Here is a 20,329-nt window from a genome sequence, read left to right as displayed (position 1 = left end):
CACTTAGCTACAGGTAAAGCCAAATATTTAATTAATACAGCAAATCAGACATTTGAAAAGCTACTACTAAGGTCAAAAGAAAAAATTATCAAACTCAACTCAAACTACAATAGTTAGTTAGGAAATGCATAACACAAAAAGATCTAAAATATGACACCAGTAACATAAAGCATGGAGGAGGGGGAAGTAAAAATGTAGTCCTTATAGAACATATTGGAACTTAAATGCTCTTCAGTTTAAAATAGACTGCTAGAGATATAGAATGATATACATAAATCTCATGGTAATGGCAAACATTAATAAAAAACCTACAAAAGATATAAAAAACCCAAAAAACAAATAAAAGCCCAAACAAAACACTAAAGAAAAACAACAAACCACAAGGAAAGAGATTAAGAAGAGCAGAACAGAGAACTATAAAACAACCAAAAACAATGAACAAAATGGCAATAAGCACATACCTATCATTAATTACCTTAAATGTAAATGAACTAAATGCTCCAATAAAAACATATAGGGTGACAGAATGGATAAAAAACCATGACCCATCAATATGCTGCTTACAGGAGACTCACTTCAGATTGAAAGACACACACAGACTGAAAGTGAAGAGATATAGAAAGATATTCCATGCAAATAGAAACAAAAAGAAATCTGGGGTAGCAATACTCACATCCAACATTGTAGACTTCAAAACAATGTAAAAATAGAAAAAGAAGAAAACTACATAATTTTAAAGGCGTCAATCCAAGAAGAGGATATAACAGTCATAAATATCTATGCACTCAACATAGGAACACCTAAATATATAAAACAATTATTAATGGACATAAAGGGAGAAATCCACAGTTATACAATAATAATAGAGTATTTTAAAATCCTATTCACATCAATGGATAGATCATCCAAACAGAAAATTAGTAAGGCAGTTATGGTCTTAAATGACACATTAGACCCGATCAACTTAATAGGCATTTATATAATATTTTACCCCCACACTGCAGAATACACTTTTTTTTTCAAGTGCACATGGAACATTCTTCAGGATAGAGCGTATACTAGTTCACAAAACAAACCTTAATAAATTCAAGACGATTGAAATTATATCAAGCTTCTTTTCTGATCATAATTGCATGAAATTAGAAATCAACCACTGCGCTGTACACCTGAAGCTGAAGTAGAATAGTATTGCATGTCAACTATAATTATATATATATATATATATATATATATATATATATATATATATATATATAGTCATGGGATGTTAAGTACAGCATAGGGAATATAGTCAATGGTATTGTAACAGTTACATATGATGTCAGAGAGTTAGTATACTTGGGGGATATCATTTTGTGAGGGGTGTAAATTTCTAATCATTATGTTTTTTTATACCCCTGAAACTAATATATAAAAAACATAACATTGGGCTGGCCGAGTGGCTCAGTTGGTTAAGAGCTCACTCAAGAGTTTGAGCTCTGAGAAACAGAGGTTCGATTCCCAACCCGAGCTGAGCAGCCGCTAAGCTGCAACAGGTGGCAGGATGGCTCAGCTTAAAAACAAACAAACAAAAAAACAACAAAAAAAGCTACATAACATTAAAAAAAGTCAACTACAGGAAGAAACCTGGAAAAAACACCAATATGTGGAGACTAATCAAGATGCTACTAAACAATCAATGGATCAAATAATAAATAAAAAAAGAAATTAAAAATTATCGTGAAACTAATGAAAATTCAACTTTTAAAAATGTTTGGGATACAGCTAAAACAGTTCTAATATGGAAGTTAAGTTCATAGCTATACAAACCTACCTCAAGAAACAAGAAAAACCCCAAATAAGCAATGTAACTTTATACCTAAAGGAACTAGAAAAATAACAAACAAAACCCAAAATAAATAGAAAGAAAAAAATAGTTAAGATCAGAATGGAAATAAATGAAATAGAAAATAAAACAATGGAGAAGATCAATGAAATTAAAAGCTGGTTTTATGAAAAGATAAATAAAATTGACAAAAATTTACCCAAACTCATCAAGAAAAAAGAGAGAGTTCAAATAAATAAAATCATAAATGAAAGAGAAGTTACAACTGACACCACAGAAATTCAAATAATAATTTAAAAATATTATAAACCATTATATGCAACAAATTTGACAATCTAGAAGAAATGGATAAATTTCTAGAAATATATAACCTGCTAAGATTGAAACAGGAAGAAATACACAATCTAGACAAACTGATTACTAGCAATGAAATGGAAGCAATAATCAAAAAACTCTGAACAAATAAAAGTCCAGGACCAGATGACATCAAGGTGAATTCTACCAAACATTCAAAGAATTAAAACCTATCCATTTTAAAATATTTCAAAAAAAATGGAGAGGAAAGAATGCTTCCAAACTCATTTTATGAAGCTGGCATTACCCTAATACAAAAACCAGAGAAAGACATCACCAAAAAAAAATAGAGAATTATAGGCCAATATCCTTGAGGAACATAGATTCAAAAATTCTCAACAAAATATTAGCAAACTAGATTCAACAATACATTAAAAGGCTTATACACCTAAGCAAGTGGGAAACATCCAAGGGATGCAAGAATGATTCAACATCCATAAATTAATTAATAATACATTACATTAACAAAATAAAGAATAAAACCCACAGTCAATAGATGCAGAAAAAGCACTTGACAAAATTCAACATTGTTTTATGATATCAACTGTCAACAAAGTGGATATAGAAGAAACATATCTCAACATAATAAAGGCTATACATAACAAATCCACAGCTAATAACATACTCAAGCTGAAAGCCTTTCCTCTAAGATCAAGAACAAGACAAGAATGCCCACTATAACTACTTGTATTTAACATAGTATTGGAACTCCTAGCTATAGTAATTAGACAAGAAAAAAAAGGCATACAAATCAGAAAGGAAAAAGTAGAACTCTCATTATTTGAAGATGACGTGATATTATATATAGAAAACCCTAAAGACACCTCCAAAAATTATTAAAGCTAATATATGAATTCAGTAAAATTACAGAATTCAGAATAGATATATATTAAAATCTGTTGTGTTTATGTATGCCACTAATGAATGAGCAGAAAGGGAAATTAAGAGGACCTAAATAGACATTTATCCAAAGAGGACATACAGATGGCCAACAGACATATGAAAAGATGCTCAATGCCACTGATTATCAGGGAAATGTAAATTAAAGCCAAATGAGATATCACCTCACATCTCAGAATGGCTGCCATAAATAAATCAACAAACACCAAGTATTGGTGAGGATGTGAAGAAAAGGGAACACCCATGCATTGTTAGTGGGATTGCAAATTTGTGTAGGCACTATAGATATCCTTCAAAAAATTAAAACTAGAACTACCTTATGACCCCTGGGTACTTAGCCAAAGAAATTCAAAACACTAATTTGAAAAAAATATATGCACCCCTATATTTACTCCAGTGCTATTCACAATAGCCAAGATATGGAAACTGCCCATCAATAAATTATTGGATATAGAAATAGTGGAGTATTTATACTCCACTATTAAATATTAGTATTAAATAGTGGAGTATAATAGTGGAGAAATAGTGGAGTATATTATACAATGGAGTATTACTCTTCCTTAGAAAAGAATGAAATCTTATCATTTGCAACAACATGGATGGACCTAGAGGATATTATGCTACGTGAAATAAGTCAGACAGAGAAAGATGAATACTACATGATTTCACTTATACATGGAATCTAAAAAAAAAATTGAATAAACAAAATAAAAACAAACCCATAGGTATAGAGGATAAGTTGATGGTTGCCAAAGGGAAGGGTGGGTGGGTGGATGGGAATAAAAAATAATTAAGTTAAAAAATACATAAATGACATAGCTATTTGCTATTCAACATCATCCTTTTAAAAACATGAGTAAATTCTTCAACAGTTAAATACAATCTAATTAATTAATCAATATGATCTTTTACAGAGTAGACTTAACATGCTATATATGTTTATAATTGGAAAACTACTTATGAATGTATTTTACTCCCTAGACTAATGTATTTATTGTTATCTTATGATTCAACATTTTATAGGCTATTTATTGTTTATATTGTATTGTTTTTCCAATACAATATGTATATTCTTGGACTCCTGCTCTCATAGTTACCCTTTCTAAATGTCTTTTCAATGTGTCTTCTCTCCAGGAAGCCACATGCTAATCATCCTTCAAGACCCAGCTCACCATTTTCTTACATCATGAAATTTGCTTAACATGCAGCCTATTGTGGTTCTCCCTTCTTTGAACTCATGTAGAAACTATCATTGTGTTGAGCTTTATATTTCTAGTTATTTTTTTGTTTGTGTCTAATCTTTCCAATTAGATGCTACAAATATCTTAGAGCAGTAATTGCTTTTTATATATCTTGGTATCTTTGGCACTTTGCCTAATATGGTGCAGGATTTAGGTTGTTTGTGATTTGTCAGAACTCTGGGTTGCACTTTAAGAAACCCAACTCATACACTAACTCAAGTAATGAAGAAGGCCCCGGGATGGGTCTGGCTGAGTATTTAGTCATGCTGGATGAGGTACCCAAATTTATCATCAGGAATCTCTTCCTCTATGTATTATCTCTGCTTTTATTTGTCTTGGTTTTGCTGTCAGGTAAGAACTCCCTAAATTGTGCTCTCTGACAGTAAAGGGAGAGCTTCCCTCTCAATAGATTCAGGGAAAGTGCTGGAGCTGGTGCTCTTTGGCTTTATTGAACTGTCTTGGGTCATGTGCTGGGCCTTATTATGTGGCTATGTCTTGAGCCAGGGAGTTAGATCAGTTGCACTCTCTCTGCTATAACATATGCACTGAAATCAGAGAAGGTATGTTTCTCTGAAGAAAAGGTGAGATTTTATTCCAGCAGAATGGGAAATGAATTCTGGAAAAGTAAAAAATAAGATGCCCATTGGGGATTTCAATCAATGTTTACTGATTAATAAACTAAACTTCCTTCTAGGAAAGAAGTAAGGTTTGTAGAGATTCTGTACAATTGTTCAACTTTATCCAAAATATTTTCTCATTAGAATAGTGCCATGTATCTTTTGAGCACATCATAGTCACTGTTTGAGGTGGATGTGAAGGTGATATGATGTATGACTTTGGCTCCCCACTGATTTATCACCAGGGTTGAAAGGCTATTACTCTCTCAAGGATGGGTTAAAACTGTGCTTAAGAGTTTGAATCTTTAAATGAACCCTCAAAGATTTTTTGTGGGACAGTAAACAAAACAATAATGAAATTTCTGTCATTTCTTCAAATAGGTTTTCAATTCCTTGCTCTCCCTCCTCTCTTTCTGTTACCTGAATGATGCAAATGTGGATACACTTGTTGTCCCAGAGGCCTCTTAAACTGTCTTAACTTTGGTGTTATTGTTTTCATTTTGCTGTTCTCATTGGGTGTTTTCTGCTACCTTAAATTCTAAATCACTGAGCTTCATCTAATCAAATGTATACTTTTAAATGTATGCTTTATTTCAGTTATTGTATCCTTCAGTTCTGACTGGTTCTTTCTTATGTTTTCTATATTCATTTTTATGTTTCCTAACTCTTTGTTAAAGTGATCACTGAGTTCATCTCCTCTTCCCTTAAGTTCATTAAGCAGCCTTACAACCAGTGTTTTGAACTCTGTGTCTGGTAGATTGCTTGTCTCCATTTTACTTAGTTCCTTTTCTGGATCTTTATTCTGTTATTTCAGCTGGGACAGGTTTCTTTGTCTTCCCATTTTGGCTGCTTCCCTGTTTTTGTTTCTGTGTGTTAGGTAGGGCAGCTATGTCTCCTGGTTTTAGTAGATTGGCCTTACATAGTAGGTGTCCTGTGGGGCCTGGTGTTGTAGTCTCCCTGGTCACCTGATCCAGGTTCTGCAGGTATGTCCCTTGTGTGGTTTGTGTGTGCCCTCCTGTTGTAGTTAAACCTTGGTTGCTGTTTGCACATCAGTGTGAGGGATTTACCCTCAGGCTGTTTGGTTGTGAGAGTGGCTGTGACTACACTGGAGAAGCTGTTCTGCAAGGACTGACCCTATGGAGCAGGCTTTGCTTTAGCAAAGCTCTGGTGCCTGCCCAGTCTGCCCTTTGGGTGTGTCACCCATAGATGCAGTTAGGTGGTGTTCCAGCTTGGTTAGAAGCTGGTCACCAGGTGTGCTAGCCCTGAGGACTCTTGGGAGGGGCCCCGCTGCAAGCCAAGTTCAGCTGAAGTCTGTGCCCTGCCAGGAATACCTGTCATGAGCCACAAAGCAATTCACAGATGTCAGTCACCCGCCCTGGGCTTGGAGGTGCCTGGGAGAAGCCAACCTGTGAATCAAGGCTGGTTTCTGCTATTGACAAGATTCGGGCTTCTTAGCACAAGGCATGGGGCATGCCAAGGCCAGATACTACTTGTTTGGTTTTGTGAATTTTTGAGAGATTTTCGGAGTGTTCACAGCATGAGCCAAGGCAGGCCAATTGTATGGAAAAGTTACTGGAAGTTGCTTGGGTGGTCCTGCAAGTTGGGTGGTGCAGGATCTCAGAATCACCAGGGTGCGGCAAAGGAAGGATGTAGCCAGGTTAATGGAGACTCAGATTTGGCGACCATGTGCTTCTGCATGCCAGGAGTGGAGAAGGCTCAACAATGAAATAATAGGTCTGGTAGCACTTCTAACTGGAAAAAGGCTGCCCCCCCCCCGCCCTTGTCCTGAGGCTAGACAATTCAGTTCTCCCCTGTATGTCCCTGGTGCCTTTCAAGCTGCTTCCTCAGTGCTGAAGCTCAGAGTAAGTGAGTTCACCAGCGAGTAAGTCTATGTACAGGCCCTTTTAAGAAGAACACTTGGGACTCCAGCCTACCTCCAGCTCAGTAAGCCACAGTCTCCACTGGTTTTTACAGCCAGAAGTGGAGGGGACTTCTCTTCCCATCGCTGGAACCCTGGGTTGGGGAGCCTTGTGTGGGGCTGGGATCCCTCACTCGTTTGGGGGGATCTCTGCAGTGGAGATAGCCCTCCTGATTTTTAACTGCCACACTTGGGTGTGGGACCAGCCTGTGTTATGTCTCTGTCTCTCCTACCTGTCTCAAGGTGGCTTCTTCTGTATATTCTTAGTTACAGAACTTCCGTTCACCTAGACTTCAGGCAATTTTCAATTATCATTGTTCTGTAGTTTAGTTGTAATTTTGATGTAGTCCTGAGAAGATGCAAACACAGCATTTACCTACTCTGTCATTTTGATGAGAAATTGACTATAGATTGTGATGATGATGAAGGTTAATGGGTTCATGATAAAACTAAGTAGCATTATCAATCATTTAAAGTAGTAGTTGTGTGAATGTTTTGGATTTTCTCATGGAGAGTTGTGTTGCTTCAGAAGTTCTTTGTAAAGCCAAAAATGGTAAGCTTTTGAGGTTCCATTATTTCTAATATTAGTGGTTAGGACACGTACACTAAGTTGGATAACAGAATTTTTGACTACCTATTTTTTGCATTGAGAAGTAAGATCAGAGATATTTGAAGTATAAACCTTAAGCCCATGTATTGAACAACTTACCTGAAGCACAGCCAGTAAAGATCATAATGAAAATTGCAGACAGTGAACAAAGAATATTAGGAAGACTAATTTACATGGGAAATGGATGCTGCCCAGGCAAAACCAAGATGTCCATTGGGAGTTCAATAGGTGTCTGCTAATTGATCCTTTTAACATCCCTATAGGACAGAAGTTAGTTTTGTGTGGATTCTGTACTGTGATTTACCTTCATCAAAAACATTTTATGGCTGGGCAATATAATAATATGTTTGGGTAAAAGCATAGATAAGCTTTTATCATTTGAATTTTATTTAGTGTTGAGTATGTTTTTCTTAGCTAGTTAACTTTATTTGTATGTGGGAAAATCGAAAATCCAGCATACATAGACTAGTATATCCTTTAGATATCAATGTTATAAAACCTCTGAGAAAACTAATATCTATATTTTATCCAAAAATATTTGTTGAGCACTGCCTTAATTTTATTTTTAATGTTTTGTTTTTAGAACTGGAAGATAAGCAGAAATCTACAGCTGGTATCGCCTCAAATATTAATTTGTTCTTACAAATGTTTTAATCAATGTGGCCAAACCTGTTTGGAATTACTCAAGTGTAGAGCAGGTGAGAAGCTCATTTATAGCCTCAAATGAGCTTCCCTGTCAGCTCTGCACACATAGTCAGATTATGCCCTAATTATGATACCATGCTGTATCTTTACTTTTTATCAATTCATTAAGCAAAGGAAGAAAAATAATTTACTTGTAAAGATCCCACTTTAAGCATTACAATCTACTTTTAGATTGTTTAGACTATAGGTGTGCATTTTTTAAACTTTAAAATAATAAATGGAAAATTAAAGATCTGTGTGGCAAATGAGCGTTATTTTTTCCTGTCATTTTATGACCACCCTCCTTTTCAGGTATTAAGAGTCTTTGATGGAGACACGTATGTGTATTATGCATGTTTTGCAAATAAAAGAAAATCACTTTTTAGTATAGAAAGTTGTATCACATTTGTGTGATTTCAGTTGAGCTTATTTTTTTAAGAGGCATTAACATCTATTGACTAAGATAAAACCTTTATTTCACTTAAAGATGAGTAGAAGGCTGGAAATCCAGGTTTGGCTACTCCTAATAACATAACTTTGTTCTTGCTTTTAAAGTTTTATTTTATTTTATTTTTTTCACAAATGAAACTGACATAAGTCAGGGCAGTAGTGCTTAAATGAGCCTTTGACTCATTTTCTCTGAAGAACAACAGAAAATTAAGAAAAGAAGTTATAAAAACCTGTGGTATAGCTTGTGGGTTTTAGAAGTGTGTCTCACAGCATCCCAATCTCTTGAGTAATTGTTAGAAATTCAAATTATCTGGCTCCATCCCAGACTACTGAATCAGAAATGGGAGAGTGTGTAGCCCAGCAAACCTTTTTAAGCAAATCCTTCAGGTGATTTTGATTCATGCTCTGCTGTGTTCAGAAAAACAAGAAATTTAATCATAATTTTATGTTTAAATCCCACTAGAAATATGTTTATTTATATAACTATTTGGTGGTCCTTCTGGTGGAAAGCTAAATGGATACTCATATTCCATATATTTATTACCCTGTTACTTTCCAAATTAGGTCTCTTATTTTTTCACTTTAGGACATACTCCTTTATGCATCAGAGTTGACTCTGGCCTGCCTGGGAAGCTAAATCAATGGAGCACAGCTGAGAGGCCCTCAATTCCAAAAAATACAAGAGTCAGTGCCCACTGAGACAGAGATAAGGGCCTCAAGGTAATTTTCTAAAGGCTCCATAACTAAGAATGCATTTTAAACTAAAATAGAAAACACAGTACAAATAGAAGTCATAAGAGCTCATTAAAAATGAGTTACAGGAATAAACTGTATGCTTATTGAGGGAAAACTCATTACATTGATTTTATTAGGGAAATATTTTTATGCAATTGATGCTATTGAAAAGAGTATTTTGTGGGCCTGCTGAGTGACTTAGTTGGTTAAGAGTTAGCTTAAGAGCATGAGCTCTGAGCAACAGAGCTGCCAGTTTGATTCCCACATTGGCCAGTGATGCTGCACCCAAGCTGAGCTGCCACTGAGCTGCCAACAGGTGGCAGGATGACTCAGCTGGTGAGAGTACATGCTCCTAACAAGACTGTCTGTTCAATGGTGGACTATGCCCACCCGCAACTAAGACTGAACTCAGCACCTTGAGCTGAGCTGCCACCCGGATGGCTCAGTGGATAGAGCATGGGCTCTTAACAACAAGGCTGCTGGTATGAATCCTGCATGGGATGGTGACTATGCCCACGTGCAACTAAGATTGTAACACAGCACCTTGAGCTTAGAGGCCAAAGGCTGTCGACGGGCAGCCAGATGGCAACTGGTGCCCTCCACAACTAAGACTGAAGAACAACAACTTGGCTTGTCTCCCTTCCAAATTCCCCAACACTGTTCCTCTCCCCCGATTCCCCAATTTAAAAAAAGAAAAACAGATGGCACATAAATTGTGATTGAGGTCATGGGATTAAATTGGTAAACAAAATACACTTTTCTTTCTTTGTTTCTTTCTTCTTTCTTTCTTTTTGTTTTAACTGGGAATTGGGGGAGGAAAACAGTGTTGGGGAATTTGGAAGGGGGGCAAGCCAAGTTGTTGTTCTTCAGTCTTAGTTGCGGAGGGCACCAGTTGCCATCTGGCTGCCCATCGACAGCTTGTGGCCTCTAAGCTCAAGGTGCTGTGTTACAATCTTAGTTGCACGTGGGCGTAGTCACCATCCATGCAGGATTCATACCAGCAGCCTTGTTGTTAAGAGCCCATGCTCTATCCACTGAGCCATCTGGGAGGCAGTTCAGCTCAAGGTGCCGAGTTCAGTCTTAGTTGGGGCAGGCGTAGCCCACCATCGAACAGACAGTCTTGTTAGGAGCATGTGCTCTTACCAGCTGAGCCATCCTGCCACCTGTTGGCAGCTCAGTGGCAGCTCAGCTTGGGCGCAGCATCACTGGCCCATGTGGGAATCAAACTGGCAGCTCTGTTGCTCAGAGCTCATGCTCTTAAGATAACTCTTAACCAACTGAGCTACTCGGCTAGCCCTTATGTGTCATCTTGATTCAGGGGAGAAAATCATGTCCATGTATTCATCTATGCACTCATTTATTTAACAAATATTTTTTAGAGCTTAGGTCACACAAAAAGAGAATTTTGACTCTCTTCTTCCACCCTTTCACTCTGTCGTCTTCATACCTCAAGGCATTGAGGTCTGATTTCTGTTCCACTCTTCTGTAACTGGTCTTTCAGAGGCCATCAGTGACTCTACCTGCTCCTCATCTGGCTGGTCTTCCCTGCAGATTTGGGCTGGAGTGACCATTTTCTGCCTCTTTGAACTATCTGCCTAGGGTTCATTTCTTATTCATCTGACAGCTTATTCCACATAACTTTAACTGAATTCTCTTGTATACCTTTTTTTTCCCTCTCCCAGAAACTAGGGTTCTATGAGATTCTCTGCTCAGGCCCATTTTCTTCTTTCTCAACACTTTTTCTTTACCTGAAGGAACTTATCTACTGCCACCAGTTTTATTTACCTTCCTTTATCACACCTGAGTGGGTAGCTTCTAAATCTTTCTCCATTTTTACCCCATTATTTCAAGCTCCTCAACTTTAACATATCTAAATTAAGACTGATTCTCTTCTTCACAAACTGTTGTTTTCCCATTGTTTATTTATTTAACAAATATTTATTGAGAGACTACTATCTACTGAGAACTGTTCTCTGCTATAGGGATATAGCAATGAACAAAACTGACAGGGCTCCTGCTCTCCAAAACTTACAATCTAATGGAGGACACAAACAATAAAAAGTAGACAAATAATGTGGTTATATGTACTATGAAGAGAAGTAAAATAGGATTTGGGAGATAGAGAATGATGAGAATACTTTTTATATAGGGCAGTCTGGATCTAAGAAGGTAATATTTGATCTAAAGCATGTGTGGGAATGAGTTGTATGGCTATAATGAATAGAAACTAGCTTGGTGTTTGAAAGGCTGAAAGCCCAGGATGATGGTAGAAAGCACCGAATAACCGAACGTGTGCTAAAAAATATCACGACTCTGATGTCAGGAAATTTAGTGTTGCTAGATGCATGGTCATACATCAAGTGTCACCATGGGAACCAGACTAGGGAAGGACGAATCTGCTTCTGCCCTTTAAGGCCACCTCATATTCTGAAGCATTAGTTAATTAAATCAGAAACTTAAACTTATTCTACTTATATGTGAGTGTGTACCTGCATGTGAGTGTGGTCTCTTCTTGTTGATCCATAATTCATCTGAAATACTATTGTTAGAATTGGAAACACTGCAAAATATTTTTATTTTCTTGCAATTTCAACCAACTTAAAAAAAATTAGTTTCAGGTGTATAAAACAACATAATATAGTTAGACATTTACACCCCTCACAAAGTGATAACCTCCCAATCTACTACCCCTCTGACATCGTATATAGCTGTTACAATACCATTGACTATATTCCCTGTGCTATACTTTACATTCCATATATATGTACATATATATATTTATAGTTGACATTCAATATTATTCAATTTCAGTTTCAGGTGTATAGCACAGTGGTCAGGCATCTACACAGTCTATGAAGTGATCCCCCTGATAAGTCCAGTACCCATCTGGCACCCTACATAATCTTTACAACACTATTGGTTATGTTCCCCATACTGTATTTCATCTCCCCATGACTATATTGTGACTACCAATTTGTACTTTCTAATCCCTTCACCTTCTCCCCAATCCCCACCCCCTTCCATCTAACAACTATCAATTTTTTATTTTTATCTCTGAGTCTGTTTCTGTTTTGTTTGCTCATTTATCCTGTTCTTTAGATTCCACATATAAGTCAGATCATATGGTATTTGTCTTCCTCAGTCTGACTTATTTCACTTAGCATAGTATTCTCTAGGCCCATCCATGTTGTTGCAAATGGTAAGATTTCATTCTTTTTTATTTCTGAGTAATACTTCATTGTATAAATGTACCACAGTTTTTTTATCCAATCATCTGTTGATGGGCATTTTGGTTGTTTCCATATGTTGGCTATTGTAAATAGTGCTGCAATAAACTTAGGGGTGCATATTTTTTTTGAATTAGTGTTTTGGATTTCTTTGGCTAAGTACCCAGGAGTGGAATTATTGGGTCATAAGGTAGTTCTATTTTTAATTTTTTGAGGAACTTCTATACTGTTTTCCATAGAGGCGGCACCAATCTGCAATCCCACCAAGAGTATACAAGGGTTTTCTTTTCTCCACATCCTTGCCAACATGTGTTCGTTGACTTATTGATGATAGCCATTCTGACAGGAGTGAGGTGGTATGTCATTTTGGTTTTTATTCAACCAACTTTTATTTATTCATGTCAATTTGAAGCAATGGGAGCATTAAATTTTGTGAATTATTTAGATTCATTTTTTCTCCTCTTTTGTCTCTTTTGTGAGTGTTCTCTGGAATTTTAGTTGTTTGCTCACATTTGCCTCAGGACATAGGAGAATAAAAAAAGAGAAACTCAAGTCTCTTTGACTGTTTTTTATAAGCTCTTACAATGTGTGTTTTGGGGAAGTAGTTTCAAATGGAATAAAATATATTATTTTAGGATTTTTTTTCTTTTAATTATTTTTTATTATGAAATACACATTTTTTTAGAATTAGTTTCAGCTGTACAAAACAGTGCAATAGTTATACGTTTTACCCCTCAAAGTGACAACCCCCCTCCCCAATCTGCTGCCCCACTTCCCCCCAATATCATACATATCTATTACAATTCCCTTGCCTCCACTCCCACACTATACTCCACGTCCTATGAATATATATATATATATATATATATATATATATATATATACATATATATTCACTTATAGTTGACATACAATATTATACAACATCAGCTTCAGGTGTACAGTGCAGTGATCAAGCCTCTTCCCCATCCATGATGCGGTCTCCCTAGCAAGACATGTGACCACCTGACACCCTACAAAATATTTACAACATTATTAATTATATTCCTCAAACTGTCTTTCATGTCCCTGTGGCAATATTGTAGTTACATATTTATGCTGTCTAACCCCTTCCCCTTCTCCCTCATCCCCACCCACTCCCAACTAACAGCCATCAGTTGTTCTTCTATATCTCTGAGACCACTTCCATTTACTTTCCTCATTCATTCAGTTTTTTAGATTCCACATATAAGTGAAATCATATGGTATTTGTCTTTCTCCGACTGACTTATTTCACTTAACATAATATCACTAGGTCCATCCATATCGTCCCAAATGGTACGATTTCATTCTTCTTTATAATGGAGTAATACTCCATTGTATAAATGTACCACAGTTTCTTAATCCAGTCATCTACTGATGGGCATTTCGATTGTTTCCAAGTCTTGGCTATTGTGAATAGTGCTGCAATAAACATAGGGGTACATATATTTTTTTGAATTAGCGTCTTGGGTTTCTTATTTTAGGATTATTAATGAATTCTGTTTGTTCCAGTTACTAATTTGTTCCGTCATTAATTATATTAATTCATTTCTACATGTGTCTATTTACAATGGATAATTCAAGCATAATCTCTAATTATTTATATTTGTGTATTTCCTTAACACAATTCAAGATGGATTTTATTCATTTAATTACTTAATATTTCTAACAACCTTCAGAATGGTGTCAGTTGAGTCCAGTGGATAAAGAATTGATAGATCTTGCTAAAAGTACTGATGGTATTTTCTAAAATTAAAGCATTAAGTAATTCAGAATGTTTGCTTTCTTTTGACCTTTATGTTAAAAAAATTGTTTTCTTTACACTAACATTTGTTAATGGAGATTACTGAGAAAGTAGATTTAATTTTTTTTCACCTAATAAAACTTCTAAAAACTCCAAAGTTACACTTGGAACTCTTATTGAAATTTCTTCATAAAATGCCTCTTTGTGTGTTCCTTTTTGTCTAGGTTATTTCTAACTTCAGCAGTGAGAAAATAATGGCGGAAAGTCACTTGTGCTTGCTAAAAATTTATTTTTCTTCTTGGCGCAGAGAAAGTCCCTGGGTAGCTTAATCTGCAAACCTGCTGCTGGAAATTTGGGAGCCTTCTGCAGGCCACAGGGCTTGAAATTGCATGAAGTCTCCTGACCTGCAGTTTGAAAGGGAACTTGAGACGCATAGACCAGCCACAGCACACCAGGATTAATGAGGGGACTTTTAAATATTTTTCATCCCACTCTAGTGAGTGTCCTTAGGGACAAGAAAAGTCACCTGAAGTGGAAGGGAGTTCGGGATACATACCCTTTTTCTAGGTACAGGGTGGGAGTGAGTGAAGATGGCTAATAGGGCAACACTATAAGTAAATGGAGTAGGAGGTTGATGGTGGGTGAGTGAGCTACAAAAGTTAAAAAACAAGCTGCTCTCCTTCCATTACCATATATTTGATCCCGTTTACCCTCTGGGTGATGAACACACAATGTGATATGTAGATGATGTATTACAGAATTGTACACTTGAAACCTATATAATTTTACTAACCATTATCACTTCAATAAATTTTAATAAAAATAATAATAAATACAAAAAAACTCCACCAAGCTGCTTTAGAAGGTGGGATGGGGAAAACAAAGGATCTATAATCTTGTCAAGTTAGGCTATCCAAGGGCAGTTGAGAGATCTGGCACATTCAAGGGCAAGTGTTTGAGTCTTAAGAGGAGAAATGGGGCTAGTTAGCATCACTGCAGACTGTTGGTGAAGGATCTGGTCAGTATTAATAACCTTGAATCATGGCTTTCAGGCAGATAACATAGGTCAGGGACTGTGTGGGCAAGGCCTTCACAAGGACCATCTTATGGAAAATCTCTGCCTTTTATTCCCTTAAGTTGATAAAAATTTGTAGAGGAAAAAAGTAGGTATATTAAAGGATGGGAAAGTTGGATGCAGGGGGCAAGAGGGTCATAAATAATCATCACTCTTCTAGTAAAATTAGAAAAAGCCTCTAGTCGATTGAATTGTAACCAAAGCCTTTGATTTCTTTTTGGTGTAAATCAGCAGTTACATGTGATTTATTATTTTATCTTTCTAAATAGAAGACAAAGGGCATTCAAAATGTTTTAAAACTTACTGTTGGGTTATCAGAAAAGTCATGACGCAGTTTTGCAATGAAAAACAGAAAAAAATACGTCATGACTTTTCCTACAACCCAATATTTAAAATGTCTCAGTCAAGTAGGTAATATTGGCTTTAAGGAAAAATAGTACTTAAAAGGATAAAATATCCATGTTTCACTGAAGGAGTTCCATTTTATGTTTATAATTGCTTATCAAATAAATATTTCTTGATACCTCCAACAGGGAAGACATTTTCTAAATTTAGGAACGGACAGGCCTCAAAGTGCTTCTCTATCTGTTCCTAACACAACATGCAGAGAGGAATTCCTTGAAAATGAATCAGATCAAGCCCTCTTCTTGCCAATCTCACTCTCTCTTCTCTTCCCCCGATCTGATCGTTCTTCCTTCAGATCTGCCCATTGCTCATTCTCCCACATCCTGCAGGAAGTGCCTCCCTGGCAGAAATATTTAAAATCGTGAGTTCTACCCCAAACACACTAAACCTCTTGCCTTCTGTGTCTCCCTTATTACCTTCTATTTCACTTTGTAATTTACTAATTTTATTTATTATCTTTCTGCCTCTGCTATAATGTAAATTCCATGAGAGCAGGGCAGGGATTTTTCCCCTAATGTTTTATTATAAAAATTCTTAAACATACAGAAAAGTTGGATGAATTTTACAGTGAATACCCATATGCCCATCACCTAGATTTTACAATTAACATTTTACTATATTTACTTTATTACATATCTATGCATCCTCTATTCAGCCATTAATCCATCTTATTTTTTATATATTTTTGAAGTTACAGACATTAGTGTATTTCTCTTCTAATATTTCAGTATGCATGTCATAACCAATGTTCAATACTTGTTTCTCTTTTTTATTCTTCTGAGATAAAATTTACATGCACACATTTACATGACTTCAACAAATGCTTTTACAAACATTTATCAAGATATGGAGTTTTACCACCACCCCAGAAAGTTCTCTTATGTCCCTTCCTCACAAGGTTGCCAAATTTCATAAATAAAAATACAGGACACCCAGTTAAATTTGAATTTCAGAAAAACAATGAATACATTTTTAGTATAATGTTTCAAATATCACACAGGACATATGCTAAAAAAAATCTTTGTTTTTCATCTGAAATTCAAATTTAACTGGGATTCTTGTATTTGATCTGACAACCCTATATTTTAGGAATTTCCTGTCCCATCCCTCCAGAAACAACCATTGTTCTGATTTTTTTCCACCAGAGATTTGACCTGTTTTAGACCTTATAACGTGTATTCAGAATTTTCTGTGCGGCATTTTTTTCACTCGGCATAATGCTTTTGAGATTCATTTATATTGCATATATCACGAGTTTGTTCCTATTTATTGTGGAATAGTATTCCATTAATATAACTGTCATACTGTTTCTTCATCTATTCTCCCACCTTGGGCTTTTTCCAATTTCTGTCTATTATGAATAAGCTTCTATGAACCAAAGCATGCTTAGAAACAACCCATGGCTACCAGTTAAACTAGCTCTAGATGAAATCCAAACTGCTTAACATGCCTCACAGGCACTATATAATGTAGCTTTTCTTTTTCCTTTTTTTTTTTTAGGGAGAATTATAAGCAATTTGTTTAATTACTTTGGAAACGAAACCCCTCAAATAATGCCTGAACCCAAAAGGTACATAAGATGGCCAAAATATTTTAAAACAATACATTTGAAGATCATTTGTAGTTTTTCTCTCATAACATGAGCGCTTTCAACTGGATAGTATATTATAAACCATATCAAATCACGTTAAGGCAGATGATCCATTTGGTTGCAGTTTTAACCACTCCTGGGAAAGTTATCTTGTTGGAGTTGGGAGCACTACCTCCCACCTGTTTGGTCAGTTGGCCCAGGAAGGGGCAGTCCTACAGTCGGCAGATGGGCAGCCAGGCCCCACCTGTCTTGTCACTGCTCATTCTGCTGGCCCTCTGTGACTGAAGTGGACACGGAGCCCTGGCCCTTGTTGACATCACTGATGCACACCCACTGCCCATCCATGGACTCCTTCCATAGGGTCACCTTATTATCTATGCCCAAGACAGCCAGGATGTTGGCTGTGATGGACCAGCTCACGTGCCACACAACATCATTGAACTTGTTCAGTAGTTTGGTGGACCATGTACTGCTTGAGGCATCGTCACAGGTTCAAATGAACACACGACCATATTGGGAACAGCTGGCAATGGTGTTCATGAGTAGGCCAATGGAGGGGGCTCAGGCCACTTCTGGAATCCAGTCACTCTGTGCCTCCTTCCGTTGATGGTCCTCTTACCCCTTCCACAGCATGATGAGGTTGTCACAGCCTTCTGAGGCAAACTTCTTGATATAGTTGGGCTTCTGTCCTGATGGCTGATCTGTGAGGCTTCCAGGTACAAGAGCAGGGGCCCAGCTGACAGCATTGCAGCCAATTGTGTGAGCATTGTTTATCTTATTCACTTCCCACTGGCCCTCCCCAGTGTAGGTCAGCAGAGAGATGGCCCCATTTGAACTCGCACAGGCCAGGATCAGGCCATAGTCATGGGGGGCCCAGCACACAGAGTTTACTGAAGAGTCATGTCCCGTTTGCTCATGTGTCTTCTCCCATATGCTGTTTTCCTCTTTCCAGATAATGACTTACTAGTCATAGGAGCAGAATGCCAGGATATTGCCATACATGGGGTGGGCCCAGGCCACTTGCCACACAGGACCCTCATGACCCCTGAGGTCTGCGATGAGGATCTGCCCTCCGTTGTGCACATCAAAGATTTTGCTGGACCTGTCTAATGAGCAGGTTGCCAGGCAGGTACCATCGTAGTCCATCTGGGAATCGTGAATCACGCCCTCATGGGAGGTGTCCACAGTGTTAATCATTGACACCATGATTGTGGCGGCATAGGTGGCTCCCAGTCTTGGATGTCTAATTTAGCTTTTCTTACCTTTTCCTTGGTCTCACCTCTTGCCATTCTTAAGCTCACTACTCTCTAGTCATATTCCTTTCAGTGTCCTGAAGCTTTCATGCTACTCCTATATTGAGACTTTTATATGCAATTCCCTACAATTGGAACACTATTTCTTCCTACCGGTTGCCTGACACAGTTTGCTCATGTTCCTCTACTTGCTGCAGTGTGACTCTATGCAAGTTTCCTAACCTCTCTGTGCCTGCATCCATAACCTTTCTATGACATAGAATAATCATAGTTCCTTTTTCAGCGAGTTATTATGAAAATTAAATGAGTTAACATATGGAAAACACCTAGCCTGGCACCATAGCAAGTGTTCAGTCAGTGCTTGTAATTGATGTTGTGGAGAATCTTGAATTTCTAGAAGCTTATTATGCTTTATGAATACTTTATACTAAAGAACAGGGAATGCTTGAAAGCAACAACAGCAGAGTAGAATATGAATTAAGGAGGACCAAGCAAGCAAGAGGGAAAAAGACCAGATTTGAGTTTATAATAATAGTCCACATGAATACACTCAATGAGAGTTGAATTAATGGCAGGAATTGAAAATGAGAGATAGATTCAGAAGGTCTTTATTTTAGAGACAGAACTGACTGAGTGTCAACAAGCAAAGGAAAAGGTGGTGACATCAATATCTCTCATCTTTCTGTCTTAGATATCTGTAAGAATGTTGGTAGATCAGGAATGTTGGTAGACAAGTAGCAAGATAAGGAATTCAGGAAAAGAGGCTGGATATGAGTTTGCTTTTAGATATGGTAAATTAAGGATGCTAACTGGACATTAGTGGAATGTCTAGCAGACCATTGGAAAGGAAAATATAATCAAAGGTATGAATATTGATCAGGAATGAATTATATCCTTGTAGCATCTGAAAATTATGTTTTCACATTTATCTGTAAATATATATGTGCTCTGATGTTCATTGAAGCTTTACTTATGGTGGCCAAGACATGGAAACAACCAAAGTGTCCTTCAATAGATGATTGGATAAAGAAGTTGTGGTGTGTATACACAAAGGAATACTATTCTGCCATAAGAAAAGCTGAAATAGTGCCATTTGAGACAACATAGATGGATCTTGAAATTATTATCCTAAGTGATATAAGTCAGACAGAAAAAGTTGAGAACCATATGATTTCACTGATATGTGGGATATAAAACTGAAAACAACAAAGGAACAAGACAAACAAATGAAGAAACAAAAACTCAAAGACACAGACAATAGTTTAGTGGTTACTAGAGGGTAAAGAGGAAGGGGAGTGGTAGATGAGGGTAAAAGGGATCAAACATATGGTGATAGAAAGAGAACTGACTCTGGGTGGTGAACATACAATGCGATATATAGATGATGTATTACAGAATTGTACACTTGAAAGCTGTGTAACTTGACTAACAATTGTCACCCCAATAAACTATAACTAAAAAAAAAAGAAAACTATGTTTTCAAGGAGATGAAAAGGTGATGCTTTTATTGCTGTTTTCCTACAAATCTAAGTCCTCTTTTACATTCACCTTAGATGGGATTCTAACAAGTACACAACTCTGCCTTCTACATTATAGTCTCAGGTAACAAAGATACAGGGACATGTGGAGAAGGCTTTATTAGTGGGAAAGGGCCAAAGGCACCCATGAGGAGACTTTAA

The 20,329-nt window shown here is 36.9% G+C and overlaps 1 protein-coding gene and 1 pseudogene across 1 annotated transcript in view; one reads left to right on the top strand and one right to left on the bottom strand.

Annotated features, from left to right (window-relative positions):
• Positions 1-8,158, top strand: part of LRRC69 (leucine rich repeat containing 69) — a 109,747-nt gene extending 101,589 nt beyond the window's left edge. The window contains 2 exon segments of the mRNA XM_019628911.1: positions 8,049-8,124; positions 8,127-8,158. Coding sequence (XP_019484456.1) covers positions 8,049-8,124; positions 8,127-8,158 — 108 coding nt within the window.
• Positions 8,159-17,649: 9,491 nt separating this feature from the next.
• Positions 17,650-18,603, bottom strand: LOC109374363 (protein SEC13 homolog pseudogene; annotated as a pseudogene).
• Positions 18,604-20,329: the final 1,726 nt, after the last annotated feature.

Source organism: Hipposideros armiger, unplaced genomic scaffold, assembly GCF_001890085.2.
Source record: "Hipposideros armiger isolate ML-2016 unplaced genomic scaffold, ASM189008v1 scaffold_816, whole genome shotgun sequence".
Taxonomy (NCBI): Eukaryota; Metazoa; Chordata; class Mammalia; order Chiroptera; family Hipposideridae; genus Hipposideros; species Hipposideros armiger.
Note: the sequence above shows the minus strand (reverse complement) of the source record. Positions and strands in the feature narration are given on the sequence as shown.